Source organism: Gopherus evgoodei, chromosome 17 (genome assembly GCF_007399415.2).
Source record: "Gopherus evgoodei ecotype Sinaloan lineage chromosome 17, rGopEvg1_v1.p, whole genome shotgun sequence".
NCBI lineage: Eukaryota > Metazoa > Chordata > Testudines > Testudinidae > Gopherus > Gopherus evgoodei.
The window spans coordinates 22,324,266-22,338,728 of NC_044338.1; the positions used below are offsets into that span (position 1 = coordinate 22,324,266).

General features: G+C 46.5%; 1 protein-coding gene across 5 annotated transcripts in view; it reads left to right on the forward strand.

Moving 5' to 3' along the window:
* The window catches only part of CWF19L1 (CWF19 like cell cycle control factor 1), a 65,902-nt gene that overhangs the window by 23,041 nt on the left and 28,398 nt on the right, over positions 1-14,463 (forward strand). For all 5 annotated transcript variants that reach the window (XM_030536551.1, XM_030536553.1, XM_030536552.1 and 2 more), the window contains 3 exons: positions 5,252-5,336; positions 9,301-9,441; positions 10,192-10,303. In XM_030536551.1, the coding sequence (XP_030392411.1) occupies positions 5,252-5,336; positions 9,301-9,441; positions 10,192-10,303 (338 nt within the window). The remainder of the gene's footprint in view (positions 1-5,251; positions 5,337-9,300; positions 9,442-10,191; positions 10,304-14,463) is intronic.

Sequence of the window (14,463 nt, forward strand, 5' to 3'; positions counted from 1 at the left end):
ATTGCAAGGTATTTATGTGCTAGATACGCTAAACATTCATATGCCTTCATGCTTCGGCGTCTATTCCAGAGGACATGCTTCCATGCTGATGACGCTTATTTAAAAAAAAATGCATCAATTAAATTTGTGACTAAACTCTTTCGGGGAGAATTGTATGTCCCCTACTCTGTTTTACCCGAATTAGGCCATATATTTCATGCTATAGCAGTCTTCGCTGATGACGCAGCACGTGTTCTTTTTAAGAACACTTTCACTGCAGATTTGACAAAACACAAAGAAGGTACCAATGTGAGATTTCTAAAGAAAGCTACAGCACTCAACCCAAGGTTTAAGAATCTGAAGTACCTTCCAAAATCTGAGAGGGTCGAGCATGCTTTCAGAAGTCTTAAAAGAGCAACACTCTGATGTGGAAACTACAGAACCCAAACCACCAAAAAGGAAAATCAACTTTCTGCTGGTGGCATCAGACTCAGATGATGAAAATGAACATGCGTCGGTCCTCATTGCTTTGGATTGTTATTGAGCACAATCAGTCATAAGCATAGACGCGTGTCCCCTGGAATGGTGGTTGAATCATGAAGGAACATATGATTCTTTAGCTCATCTGGCATGTAAATACCTTGCAATGCCAGCTACAACAGGGCCATGAGAATGCCTGTTCTCACTTTCCGGTTATTTTGTAAACAAGAAGTGGGCAGCATTATCTCCTGCAAATGTAAACAAACTTGTTCATCTGAGCGATTGGCTGAACAAGGAGTAGAACTAACTGGACTTGCAGGCCCTAAAATTTACATTGTTTTATTTTTGAATGTATTTAGGGAACACATGATATAGTCCCATTTTATGTGATGATAACACTCTTTGCATTCCGCTAGTACTTCTGGAGTCTGTTAAACAGAAGCTACTACAATCAGGCATTTTTTCAGTCAGCAAGTCCAGATCACTTCCATCCAAGAGCTTTAAAAGAGTTGACTGAAGGGCTGGCTGGACTGTTAATGTTAATTTTCAATATGTCTTAGAGCACTGGGATAGTTCCAGAAGACTGAAATAAAGCTAATGTGTAGCTTTTGAAAAGGGTAATGGTCTGTCAGTTTGACATCAATCCTGGGCAAGATAATAGAACGGCCAATATAGGTCTCGATTAATAAAGAATTAAATGAGTGTAATGTAATTAAAGCAAATCAGTATGGGTTTTTGGAGGATAGAGGCAATCAAATTAACTATCTTTTTAGATATCTTTAGCAACCAAATGTATAATAGTGTTGCTATCATACACTTACACTTCTCTAAGGTGTTTGACTTGGTACTGCACTATATTTTGATTTAAAAAAATTAGAATGATATAAAATTAATATGGCACATGTTAAACAGATTAAAAACTGGCTAACTGATAAGATTTCAGAATGTAACAGTAAATGGGGAATAGTCATCAAAGCATGTCTGTGTGCAGCAGGGTCCCTAGAGATTGGTTTTTGGCCCTGTGCTGTTTAACGTTTTATCAGTGACCTGGAAGAAAACATAAAATCATCACTGATAAAGTTTGCGGATGGCACAGAAATTGGTGGAGTGGCACGTAATGAAGAGGACAGATCTCTGATTCAGAGCAATCTAGATTGCTTGGTAAACAGGGCCCAAGGAAACAGTATGCATTTTACTATGCATGCCATCCTATCATCTAGGAACAAAAAACATAGGCCATGCTTACAGGATGGGGGACTCTGTCCTTGTAAGCAAAGACTCTGAAAATGATTTGGGGGTGACGATCAACTGAAGATGTGCTCCTGATGTGATGATGTGTCCAAAAGAACGAATGAAATCCTGGGATACATTAATTGCAGAATCTCAAGTAGGAGTAGAGAGGTTATTTTACCTCTGTATTTGGCACTGGCGCTACCACTACTGGAATACTGTGTCCAGTTTTGGTGCCCACAATTCAAGAAGGATGCGGATAAATTGGGGAGGGGTCAGAGAATAGCCAGAAGAGTGATTAAAGGATTAGAAATGAAGGAACAGAAGTTTGATACCGTGTAGAGTTAAACACAAAGATTTATTACGCACAGCACTGGCAGAGTGTCTCTTTGCTTATTAGGCTCAGTGAGACACTGCTAAACAATTGATTACAATAGATTATATAGGGTGCCAATGGGCAGAGAGAAGCGACGGGATGGGAGTTTCCGAGCCCCTGGATAGGTTCTAGCAGCAAGACAAAATTAGCACAATAAGCCAATAATCTAAAAGATTACATAATGGCTCCACCCATAGCTCAGGTTAACATGTTTGCTAGTACATAGGTGTTGTCCCTCAAAATTCTCCTCTTGCAATGTGTATGTTAAATTCTGATTTCAGGTCCATAGAAATGACGGGGCTCTTTCCACAGGTTGGCTCACAGGTACATTCCTGGAGGGTTTAAACAAAAAGAACAGTAAACAGCAATGACAATCATGTGTGGTTACAACTGCGTTTCTGCGAACTAGGAATGGCATCTGTAAGGGAGGATGCCATAACTCATGCTATCATGTGAGGCCTCTCCCTGAACCCTGGTAGGCATTCAAGGAGTATGTACCGTTATCTCTTCCTGAACCAGGGAGCAGACTTTAAGGCTCCTCTTAGTGAGTTATGTACCTATAACTCATGATAAGGCTCCCAATTACTGCTCTCCACCTGGAGTTATGCTGTCTCAGCTTATTTTATGTATAGTTAAAACAAACTTGGTCATCTGATTTTCCCAGCTTTCTTAAGCCATGTGTTGTCCATTGTTAACTAGGCCTTATGCCTCAGACCAAGCCGTGGAATTTAACAGACACTGTAGTCAAGATCTTACATATGTATTATTGGGATTTTGGCCCTTCAAGAAAACATTCCTGATAGTGATTGACTCAAGGAGCTCAGTTCATTTAGCTTAACAAAGAGAAGTTTAAGGGGTGACTTGATTATAGTCTGTAACAGTGGTCCCCAACCTTTTCGTCTGGTAGGCGCCAGACAAAGGACCGTGGCGGCGGTTGAGCATCCGCTGAAATGCCACTGAAATTCGGCAGCATTTCGGCGGCACCACTTCTGGATAATGTCGCTTGTTGGCGGCAAGTGGTATCATCCAGAGGTGGCGCCGCCGAAATGCCGCTGAATTTCGGTGGCATTTTGGTGGATGCTCGATTGCTGGCCAGGACATGGACGCATTTAGATGCCACCATGGGTGCCATGGCGCCCACGGCACCGGTTTGGGGACCCCTGGTCTATAAGTACCTACAGGGGGAACAAATATTTAATAATGAGTTTTTCAGTCTAGCAGACAACGGTATAACTTGATGCAAGGGCTGAAAGCTGAAGCTAAACAAATTCAGACTGGAAATAAGTCATATTTTTAATGTAACTAACCACTGGAACAATTTATCCAAGGTTGTGGTGGATTTTGTTTTTCTGTGGCCTGTGCTACACAGGACGTCAGACTAGATGATCATAATGGGCCTTCCTGACCTTAGACTCTATGAACCATTACAGAAACCCTGAGTCAGAGAATTGTTATAATAGTTATAATAATAATGAAACAATATTTGAGGCTGTTTTCTGTCTCCAGTATAATAATTGGATCTGTAAATAAAAGTGAAGCAAAGTCTAAGGACAATGTGTTGGCCCAGCCTTGAGTTATTGCCAAACCAGCAGGAAGCATCCTCCAAGTTGTAGGTTTTAAAATACATAAATATCCTTTGTCTCTGCTCTCAGAAGTGGCTTTTATTAAAATTTTCAGGTCTGATAAGCTACTGCCATCAGAACTTCTTATCGGTGGACTCAGGTTTAATTCTGGAGCATGCTAAGCATTTTGGCCCATATCCTGCAAAGCATTTAAGAATGTGCTTAATTTTAACAATGTGAGTAATTTCATTGATACCACTGGGAGTACTAGTATGTTTAACGTTAAGCACAAGCATAAGTACTTTGTTGGATCAGAGTGAAAATGCTCAGTACGCTGTAGAATTGAGCTCCACATACCCATATCTTTATGCCATTACTTAGGAAACTTACTTTGAAGAAAACCCAGCAACAGTTACAACAGGCTGCATATTTGATTCCCTGGCTGGTTTACTCCTGAGGGCATTCTGTGCCAAAAAATGAAAATTTCTGCACACAATATTTTAAAATTTTGCAAATTTTATTTGTCAAATAAATGTGGAGGCTCCAGGATGGCCTTGGGGCACAGGCCTCTGGCTGCACAGAGGTGGGAGATACTGTACAGCTCCCTCCGGGACATGGAGTCAGCGGTGAGGCTGCACCCAACCCTGACGTGGCACAAGGACCCGGCCTGCCCCAGAAACACCCCAGGGCCCTGCCCCTCTGTGTGCGGCAGGCAGGCTCAGCACGGCAGAATCCAAGTGTGGAGGGGCTTACTGTGGGGGGATCCATGTATGGGTTTGGGGTTCTGTGTGGGGCAATCTGCATGTGGGTAGCTCAGTGGGGGATCTGGGTGTGGGGGGGATCTGGATGCACAAGGGCTTGTTGGGAGGGGTTCTGAGTGCAGTGGTAATGGGACTCTGCAGTGGGGTCCAGATGAAGATAGGGCTTTTCACAGGGGGGGTCTGTGTGTGTGTGTGTGGGGGGGGGGGAATAGAGCTTGGTGGGAGGTCTAGGGGGGGTCCAGGTGTGGGTGGCTCGTCAGGGTGGTCCAGGTACAAGGGGAGTGGAGCTCATCAGAGGGTTTCTGAGTGCGGGGGGTGAGGGTGAGGGGTCTGGATGCACAGAGGTTGGGTGGATGGGGGAGCAGATCCCTCCCCCTGTAGTTGAGAAGCAATGGGTACAGGAAGTGTGGGGGGGTGGTTTCTGTGCTTCCTGCAGCCAGGGGAGATATCCGGGGGTGGGTCTGACCCACCCCGGATGCTGTGCTGGGAAAGAGGAAGTCCCTTCCTCCCTCAGCCCAGCCAGGACTAGCAGCTGAGCCTGGTGTAGGGTAGGAGCCACAAGCTGGATCTTCTTCAGTCCCGCCTCCTGCCCCAGAGTGATTTACCTCTCTGCCAGCTGCCCTGGGCATCTGAAACACACTGCTGAGGAGGGTTACATGACCGCTTTTGTGGCTTCCCTTTGCTTCCCCATCAGAAAGTCATTTTTCTGCGGGGAAGCAAATAAATCTGTAAGGGACATAAATTCTGCCCCTGCGCAGTGGTCCCCCAGGAGTACCGGTTCTTAGTGGTAGTGATCAGCAAACAGTAGCTTCTGCTGTAATAACTTTGTCAAAAATATATTTAAAATGTTTGTTTTTCCAAAGAAACCATGTGGTCCTACAGGAGAATGCACAGCATGTGAGCAGATTTATAGCTCTTGCCAACGTTGGCAATACAAGCAAGAAAAAGGTAATGACAAATGCTTGATTATTTTCTTCTATCAAATATAGATATTGTGGAAACAAGCATGACTTTGGACATCTAATTTACTTTTAGAGTATGGCTGGGGTCACACATTGAATGATGGGGCCTTTCTGATGTCACAATTACACACAGTTTTACAACAGCAAAGTTGGAATCTCATCACTCAAGTCATATCCTATAATGTTTGGTAGATGAGGTTAAAAACAGAGAAAACATTTTTAAAATCATGTCTGTTCCCCTCTGTGTCATACCCAGGGTACAATTCATACTAGCGCAGGGCTGGTGCAAGGATATTTTGCACCCTAGGTAACACTTCCACCTTTTGGTTCCCCTCCCTCCCCCCCAACCTGAGAAAACTAGTAAGCTTAGCATTATAAACAGCTTGTCAGAACGGGTAACAGCTGTTGTAATGTTTCTTCTTTACTTTTAAGGCATTTCAGTTGTTTGCCACTGCCTCTGATGGTGTCCCATTCAAAGTCTTACTATTGTGTAAAGCTAATCAATTGAGCCTCGAACTGCATCACTAGGCAGGGTGACAAATCCCCTTGCCCCAAAGGGCCATTATCCCCTGGTGACTAAGTTCTACTCCAAGTCTATAAAGCACTTTTAAGGTAAATATATTACCCATGCACACATCTCACAAAGATTCTCACTCTTGACAAGTTGCCAGCCTTGTGTAGATCCCTTTCATATTCCTGTTTGTGAGTAAGTGCCTTGTAAGACTCCTGTGGGATGCCGTGAGTTTGTCAGGCCTGTGGTGACAGCTGTTTGTGAAGACCGGGGCCCTTTGCCAAGGGGTACTGGTGTCACAGTGAGCTTGGGGTGGCTGGCAGTATGGAGCAGGGCACTGAGGCTGGTGGGGCAGGTAACACTCACTGGGTTGGGGGGTAGGCGGTGCCAGGATGGGGCAGGGGCAAGTATCTGTCATTCTCCAGTGCTCGGGCTGCGCAGGGCCAGCAGCCTCTTCACCTTGGGAGGACGCGGGCGGGGGGAGCTACCGCAGAGGAGACGCGAGGGGCTGGATTCTTCTGGGGCCCCTCACCTGCCAGCTGAGAGCAGCAGGAACCACTCAGGGGGAGCCACGCGGCCTGAGTCCAGGGTTGCAGCAGCCTCTGTGGCAGCAGAGTCAGGCGGGGAGCATAGCCTGTCATGGGGCAGGAGAGGCCATGCTGTTGCTGCAGTTTCCTGGCCCTACTGCGTGGCGCAAAGGACGGCTGTAGGCGGGAAGCAGCAGCAGCAGCATGGCCTCTCCTGTCCACTGCGGGCTACGCTCCCTGCCTGCCCCTCTGCCGTGGAGGCTGCCGCTGCCCTGAGCTCAGGCCACCTGGCTCCCCCCCGAGCGGCACCCGGTTCCTGCTGCTCTCGGCTGGCAGGTGGGGGGCCCCAGCTGAGCCCGGCCCCTTGCGTCTCCTCCGCGGCTGCGCCCCCCACCCGCATCCTCCTGAGCGGCCACGGTGGCAGCAGCCAGGGAGCCAGAGAGGACAAGTGGCCCCCCGGGCAAGTGGGGGAGACTCCGAGGTGAAGAGGCTGCTGGCCCTGGCGCGGCCCGAGCACTGGAGAATGACAGGTAGGACCTGCCCCTAAGCAATAGTGTAAAAAAAATTTGGGGGGCACCACTTCTTGGCACCCCCAAATCTTGGCACCCCAGGCAGCTGCCTAGTTCACCTAGTAGTTACACTGGCCCTGTACTAGTGAGTACCTTTGTCACCCCTGTCCTCTTACATTGCTTTGCTGCTGTGGCCTGCAGTCCTGGACTGCTCACCAACAGCCTTTAGCGTGTGAGTCACTCCCAGTTTGGTCTGTGTGTGAGCTACAGCCAGCCACGTCTAGGCTCTTACCAGCCATGTTTATACCCAACTTATTCCCAGTCTTAGCTTTCCCCCCAGAAACGTGTATCTTGTATTGCCCTGCCCTCTCCTGGACAATACTGGCTTCTATGATGTATTTCATTTATTTAATTGAAATGATACGCACATAACTTGCTACCCCAAATGGAGTTTCCCAAACACTTCAGTTCAAACACACTGAATTACATTAAACAATAAAACAAAAGTATTAACTACAAAGAAATAGTTTTTAACTGGGTGGTGGTGTGGGGGGAAACCTTAACAAACAATGGTAAACTCAGAATAAAGTTTTTCTCACCACATGCTCTCAGCAGTCTGGCTGGCCAAACTTCTTAGTCTAGGACCCCTTCTTGGGTTTAATGGCTGATTCCTTTGTTCCTTTTCGTGCAGTGACTTACTTGAGTGAGTGAGTGTGTGTGTTTGTGTGTTCTGCCCCTTCTTTTTATAGTCTTGTCTTCCCTTTCAGAATCGTTTCCAGCTGGGAGCTTGGTGATAGGCAGTGTGGATGGGAACCCCCTGCTGTTTCTTTACTAAAATGTAGATTTTTCTCCCCTGACCCCTTTACTGCTAAAGAATAACACCTGGCTGAGGCATCAGCCTGCCCTTTGTCTCTGAGAAACTGGCTTGGCCACTCCCCAGACTTAGAACAAGTTTTAGTAACACCAACTAGTGGAATCTTATAACTTTAACAATGTTGCTACACATATTTTACAACGACAATAATGACCAGTAAGTAAGAGTTTTCAAATGATACCTCACAAGGCATACCGTGTACAAAGATTATTACAATAGTGGGCTGGGGTACAGGGTACAGTCTGTCACCCCCTTCCACAAGGTTAAAGTAATTTTTTAAAAAAATCCTTAAATATTTTAGTGGGATAGACAGTTAATTGTAATCTACTTCCTCTGCTTCATTGCCTCTCATCCCTGCCTTCCTCACATCTACTTTCCACTTTCCAGCTCCTGCAATCCAGCTCCTTTATGAACTGAAATGTCATGAAAATCCTTACAATTCACTGATAATATTGTGGGCTTTCTGGTTGTTTGTGGCAGGCAGCAGGAGGAAAGCTAGAGAATAGACATTTGATGAAACCATCTGCAGTAAAAGCATCTGGACAGATTTTTCAGAAGTGCTTAATGCAGCCGAGTCAGAGAGTTGAGCAGTCCTTGTTGTGTTGTGTGGTGCTTGTACAACTGTCATTGAATTGTACATCATTTGTTTACCATTTCCCCTGCTGGTCAATGACTGGTCACCTTCTTTTTCATTGTCACTGGGGAATTTACAACCTATTTCAACCATACAGCAAAGTCTCGCAACTTCATACACACTAATGATGTACATATTTTGACAGAAAAATGGGTTTCAGCAGATCATGACCGTTCATGTGATATCCTACACCTACATGGCATGCTTTGTATGAAATATTTCCTAATTATATGACGGGGTAAATACAGGGTTCCAGGATGCTGCTTTAAGGTACAAAGTGCCACAATGGCACCAGTTAAAAAATAATTCTCCTTTTCTCCAAACTGCCCTCTGTAGTTTTGTTAGTGAAGCACATTGTGGAGGCTGAAGTGAAGAGAGGCAATGGGTGGGAAAGAGGGAGGGTCTTCAGTGGAGGTGGTGGTTTGAAACTGCCTTCTGCCCAAAGTACCAAACTACTGTATGTTGGTCTTCCACCTAGATTAGCCTCAGCTTTCCTGTGGCCAAAGCTGAACTGGGAGCTGGTTGATATTCCAAATATTATTTGCATAAAAGAGTGAATTAAAACTTGCTACTGGTAACAAATTGCTGCTAAAAGGGCAGTTGGTCTTTTGGAGATGTTGGGACCTGGGGTCCAAGGAACCTTAGGGAGGGAAAGATTTAGGGGAGCAGGGGCAGAATTGTGAACAAGTGTCATCAGAATAATAGAAGAACGAGATTTATCACTTTTCCCTATTATTTTCTCTAATCCATTTAATGGGCACTACTTCCAGATCCGCTGCTGCTTTTCAAAAAGGTCCTAAAAATGGAAATGTAAAATGAATGGAATTCTTGTTGTGAAGCTAGTTATTCATTTTCAGTGCCTTTTGGGTTGCTGAATCATTTTTGTTTTCTCCAGTATCTCTATGCATTTAGTATTCTCCCAATGCGCTCAATGGACCCTGCAGAGCTAGTGAAACAGCCACAGGATGTCACTGAAAACCCATATCAGAAATCTGGGAAAGAAGCACATAAGCCAAAGATGATCTCAGGTGCAGAGGTACAATGTGTTCAGCCTTTGTGTGAGTGAGCTGCTTCTTTCTTCTGCAGCATAAAACAGTGCTTGGGTTTGTAACCTTTGAGTGTTCCCATCCAAAGTGCTTTGAATTTCTGAGGGATGGTTTGGGGTGATGCACTGTCTCAGGAACAGCCTCATTGTGGCCTGTGGTATTCTGCAGTGTAGCACATAGTTGCTGCCTACCTTTAACAGTGTGTAGATACTGCAGGCCATGCCCCAAATCAATCTGAGTGACTAGGCTGCTTGTTGGGACCTATTTTCCATGGGCTTCTTTGCATACTGGGCCCATGTAGGGCAGGCCTCCACAGTGAAGCTGGAGTGACTGCGGTTGGCATGGTTTCTGTCAGTTAGAATATAGCCCTTAGAGTCCTGGTAAATTGTCAATGCAGCCCTGCACTCCACCAGTTCCATTTCCCCCCTGCACTCTTTCTTTCCTTCTCCCATAAGTGCTTCTGTGCCTTCTGAATATTTCATAAAACACAGCCACTCTGAAAGTAAGAGGGGCCGCTGAAATAGGGAACAGGATAACTGTTTTAGACAAGTCTCCCAGGCTGGGGATGTGGTTACTAGGCAGATGGACTTCATTGCATTAGTAGGAGAGAAGATCAAACCATTATGTCACTTATCTGCTGAGTCACAAACAGCCTTTTCAGAAGGATCTCTTTGTATATTAGGTGGGGCTTCCTCATACAGACAGAGCACAATTGACTTTGGTTTTATTTTTCTGACCAGGAAGAACCAGCTTGTCAGTTTTTCTTTGATTTGAGCAAACAGCATGGAAAGAAGCGGCCATCAGATGGAAAGGGAGGACAGCATTCCCAGCTCAAGCAGCCTAAGAAAATCCGTGAGTACCTGGCCATTGGTGCTTTTGGTGAACTCCCTGGAAACTACCCTAGAAAAATAAGAAAGCAAAATATTTCTGAGTAGTAGTAGTTGTTGTTCTTTGAGTAGTGTCCCTATGGGTGCATCGCTGTAGGTGTGTCTGCGTCCTTGCGTCTCTAATTGCAGATTATAGATAGCAATGTCCATTTGGCCCCCAAATGTGCTCTTCCTCCCTCGTGGTCTGTTTCAAGGCTATGTAGCGCAGTGTGAGCAAACCACCCTCAGTTGCTTCTCGACCGCCTTTGGTCTTGAACGGAAAGTATAGCAGTTCTGTTGTCTACTTCACTGCATCATATGTTAGCATAAACTATTGGATATGTTACATGCTTCCTCCTCTTCTAGACTTGCCATTCCAGTCACTGAGGTTCCTCTGAACCCAGCTAAGGTCATATGGCAGACACCAGCCTCTGTTGTATCAACATCCAGAAAGGCTGATAAAAAGTATTACGTTCCTCTCTTCACTCATCTTCAGGCAAACTGTGTGGTGGTGGATGCAGTCAGTGGAAAGCAATATCACTCCAAATCCATCCCTTACATAGACACTGGAAGAGGCTCGACCTCCTTGGACAAAAGGCATACTTATCTGTGACACTGCAATTCAGGGCCTCACGTGAGGCCCTAATGGCCAAATATGTTTTCATGAACTATTGAAAACTGAGTACTTCTAATGACCACTTACTGGAAGCACAAAAAGAACAATTTCAGGCCATCATCACAGAGGGACAATTACTAGCAAGAACAGCGCTCCAAACTGCAATGGATGTGACTGACACAGCAGCCTGCTCAGTCTTGATGGCGGTGGTAATGAGTCGGGCGTCCTGGTTACACCTATCATGGTTGCCCAGAGAGGTGCAGGCAGTGGCTGAAGATCTGTTCAAAGGGCCCAGACTATTTGCTGACAAGACTACCATGTCGCTCCACACCCTGAAAGACTTGAGGACCACGCATGCTCCCTGGATAGCTATACACCACGGCAGAAGAGGAAATTTACATCACAACCACCTCACAGATCCTGATTACCCCAGTTCCCTCCATCACAGCGCTACTATGAACCACAGCGCAAGAAAACCCGGATCCAGAAGAGGAAGTCATCAACTTCCCTCAATCTCTCAACCCTTGTCTTCTAAACACCAATTTCGACTCCTTGGTTGAGGCTCGAATGACCACTTCTTGCAATGCGATCAGCTGCCAGATACGGTGCTTTTGTGCCCATTTGGAAGTTGCCTGACTCATTTCTTAAGGAATTGGAAGAACATCGTCTCCAAATAGTGGCTTTTGGAGATTGTTTCAAAGGGCTACTCCATCCGCTTCACATGCCTCCTCCCCACCTATCCTCCCTCCCCACCCTCTTCAGGGACCCTTTTCACGAGACACTGTTGCCTCAGGAAATAGATCACCTGCTCCGCCTAGGGGTCATAGAAGCTGTTCCCACTCACCTCAGGGACAATGTTTTTTTTACTCCAGGTATTTCCTGATACCCAAGTCAAAGGGAGGTTGGAGGCCCATACTAGATCTACAGGCACTAAATGGATATGTGAAGGCTCAGAAGTTCAAGATGGTCACTCTAGCAGCTATTATTCTATCTCTGGAGTAAGGAGATTGGTTTTTGGCCCTTGACCTATAGGATGCCAACTTACATATTTCCATCCGACCATCTCACAGGAGATTTCTTCGATTCACCTGTGGGCAAAACCATTATCCAATACAGAGTGCTCCCTTTCAGCTGCACCCAGGATGGTCTCCAAGGTTCTCGCCATTGTAGTGGCACACCTACGAATGTTGGGTATTGTCATCTACCCATTCCTGGATGGCTTGCTTCTCTGGGGCTGAACTCAGCTTGGTGTAGGTGAGAGCACTCCTCCTCTTGCATGGATTCAACACCCTATTGAGCATCATAGAGACAGTCCAGACTGGCCCACCATGGCCAGGAATTGCTTCCAGCTCATGGGCATGTGGTGGCATGCACATTCATGATGCTAAATGCCTGGCTATTCATGAGGTGTCCTTTTCCCTACAAGCTGAGAAGGGGTTACCTCTGGTCAATTGGGGACACCTGAATCTGCTGCCTGAGACCTTTTTAAAACCCTTCCTCTGGTGAGAGAAAGAGGGAGGAGAAAGAGGCAAACTGCTCCCAGGCTAGTGGCAGCAGGGAAATAAACTTTTCCAGAGTGAGAGGCTGTGCTTCTTCCCAGAAGGGAAACAGCCAAACCTGAGTGCCTGCTAGGGGAAGGGCTGACACCCCGGGGCTGTCATAACCTGCTAGGGGAAGGGCTGACACCCCGGGGCAAACAACAAGACAACGAGGAGGCAGGGAAAGGTATCCCCCTTTATTTTTGTGTTTGTAAGACTGTTTGTTTTCTGTTTGGTGGAGGATCATCCCTTAGGTCAGCCCTGAGCGCTACCCTGAAAATACAGCAAAAGGAGCATTGCAGAGAAGACAAACACTGCCCAGAGTGGGGCTGATTTACCCAGGCCTGTCACCACAAGAAAGGGAAGTGCTAAATCTGGCGACACAAAGGAGATGCCTTGCCATACGTGTTGTAAGAAGTGGGATTTGACTTTGTGGCAAACCAACCCGTGGTAAGGTAAATTACCGTTTTCCCACAAATGGATGATGTAGTGAGGATACTGGTACAGGCCATGGCAGCACAACAGGAGGCTATCGGGATCCAGATGGCCACCAACAGGAGTCAGTACAGCTACAGCAGGAAACGAATCAGCTACTGATGAGCCAGGCACCCCGGATCAAGTCCCCTTGCAGGAGGTCGTGAACCAGCAGAAAACCCTGACAGTTCTGACACAACGGGTCACAGTCCCTAAAGGCAAGTAGTTACCTACAGAAGATGACAGTGGAAGATGATGTGGAGCCGTACCTTCTTACCTTTTGAGAAAATGGCCCTACATGAGGCCTAGCCCCAAAACCAGTGGGCCAGCATCCTTGTCCCTTTCCTGTGTGGGGAGGCCCAGAAGGGCCACTACGACATGGCCGCAGAAGTGGCTACAGATTACCCTCAGTTGAAGGCTGAGATCCTGGCAAGGTCTGGGGTAATGACCACCATAAGGGCCCAGAGGTTCCACAAGTGGAGGTACCAGGATGGCAAAGCACCGAGGTCCTAGCTGTTCGACCTGATCCATCTAATGCAGAGGTGTCTGCACCCCGAGATCTGCAGCCTGGAGAAGATTATGGAAGTTGTAGTGTTGGACAGGTTCATGAGAGGACTACTGTTGGACCTATGAGGATAGGTCAGCCAAAATAACCCTTTCTCTTATGACGAGTTCCTCACCTTTGGAGAGAGACCAAAGAATGGCCAAAGAACTTTCTCAGACTACCGGGGAAGAGATGTGCTGGGTCAAGAGGATTTATTCTCTACAGCTGGGAAGCCCTGGAACACTAGATGAGAGAGGAGGGCAGACAAGAGGTTGGGAACTGGGATCTTGGTCCAGAATCAAAAGGCTGTGCTCTTAGGGAAGAAATCTTGTGCAGCTGTCATGGGGGCAACTCAGATAGTTGACGAGTTGGAAGCTCGACCCAATTCCACGGAGACCAATTCTGGGAGGGAAACAGAAATAGGTCCCGTTGAATTTGGGCATATTGGAACCTCCTTTAAGAATTTTGGGCAGGATCAGGCCATGATCCACTATATGATAATATTAGAGAAGAGGTAGTTGAGGTGAAATGGGTCCCAGTGGAGGGGAAAATGAAAAGTCCAGGCCATACTTCTTGATAAAAAGGGACCTATTATATAGAGTAGTCCGAATACAAGAGGAAGAACTGGAGCAGCTCTTGGTACCTCGAAGGCACCAAAGAGCGGTGTTGGATCTAACTCATAGTGATTTGTTTAGAGGACATGTAGAGGTAGATAAGACCCTCAATCGAATCCTATGGAAGTTCTTTTGGCCAGGAGTTTATATGGAGGTCTGATGTTGTTGCGCGTTCTGTCCAGAATGCCAGTTACATGGCCCCCCACCACACTTAAGGGTCCCTTTAGTACCTCTCCCAATTATTGAAGTCCCATTTGAGGATTGCCATGGACCTAATAGGCCCTAGCCCGTGGCCGTCAGTGTGCACTCGTTGTTCTGGACTATGCCACCTGACACCTAGAAGCCATACCCCTGTGAAAC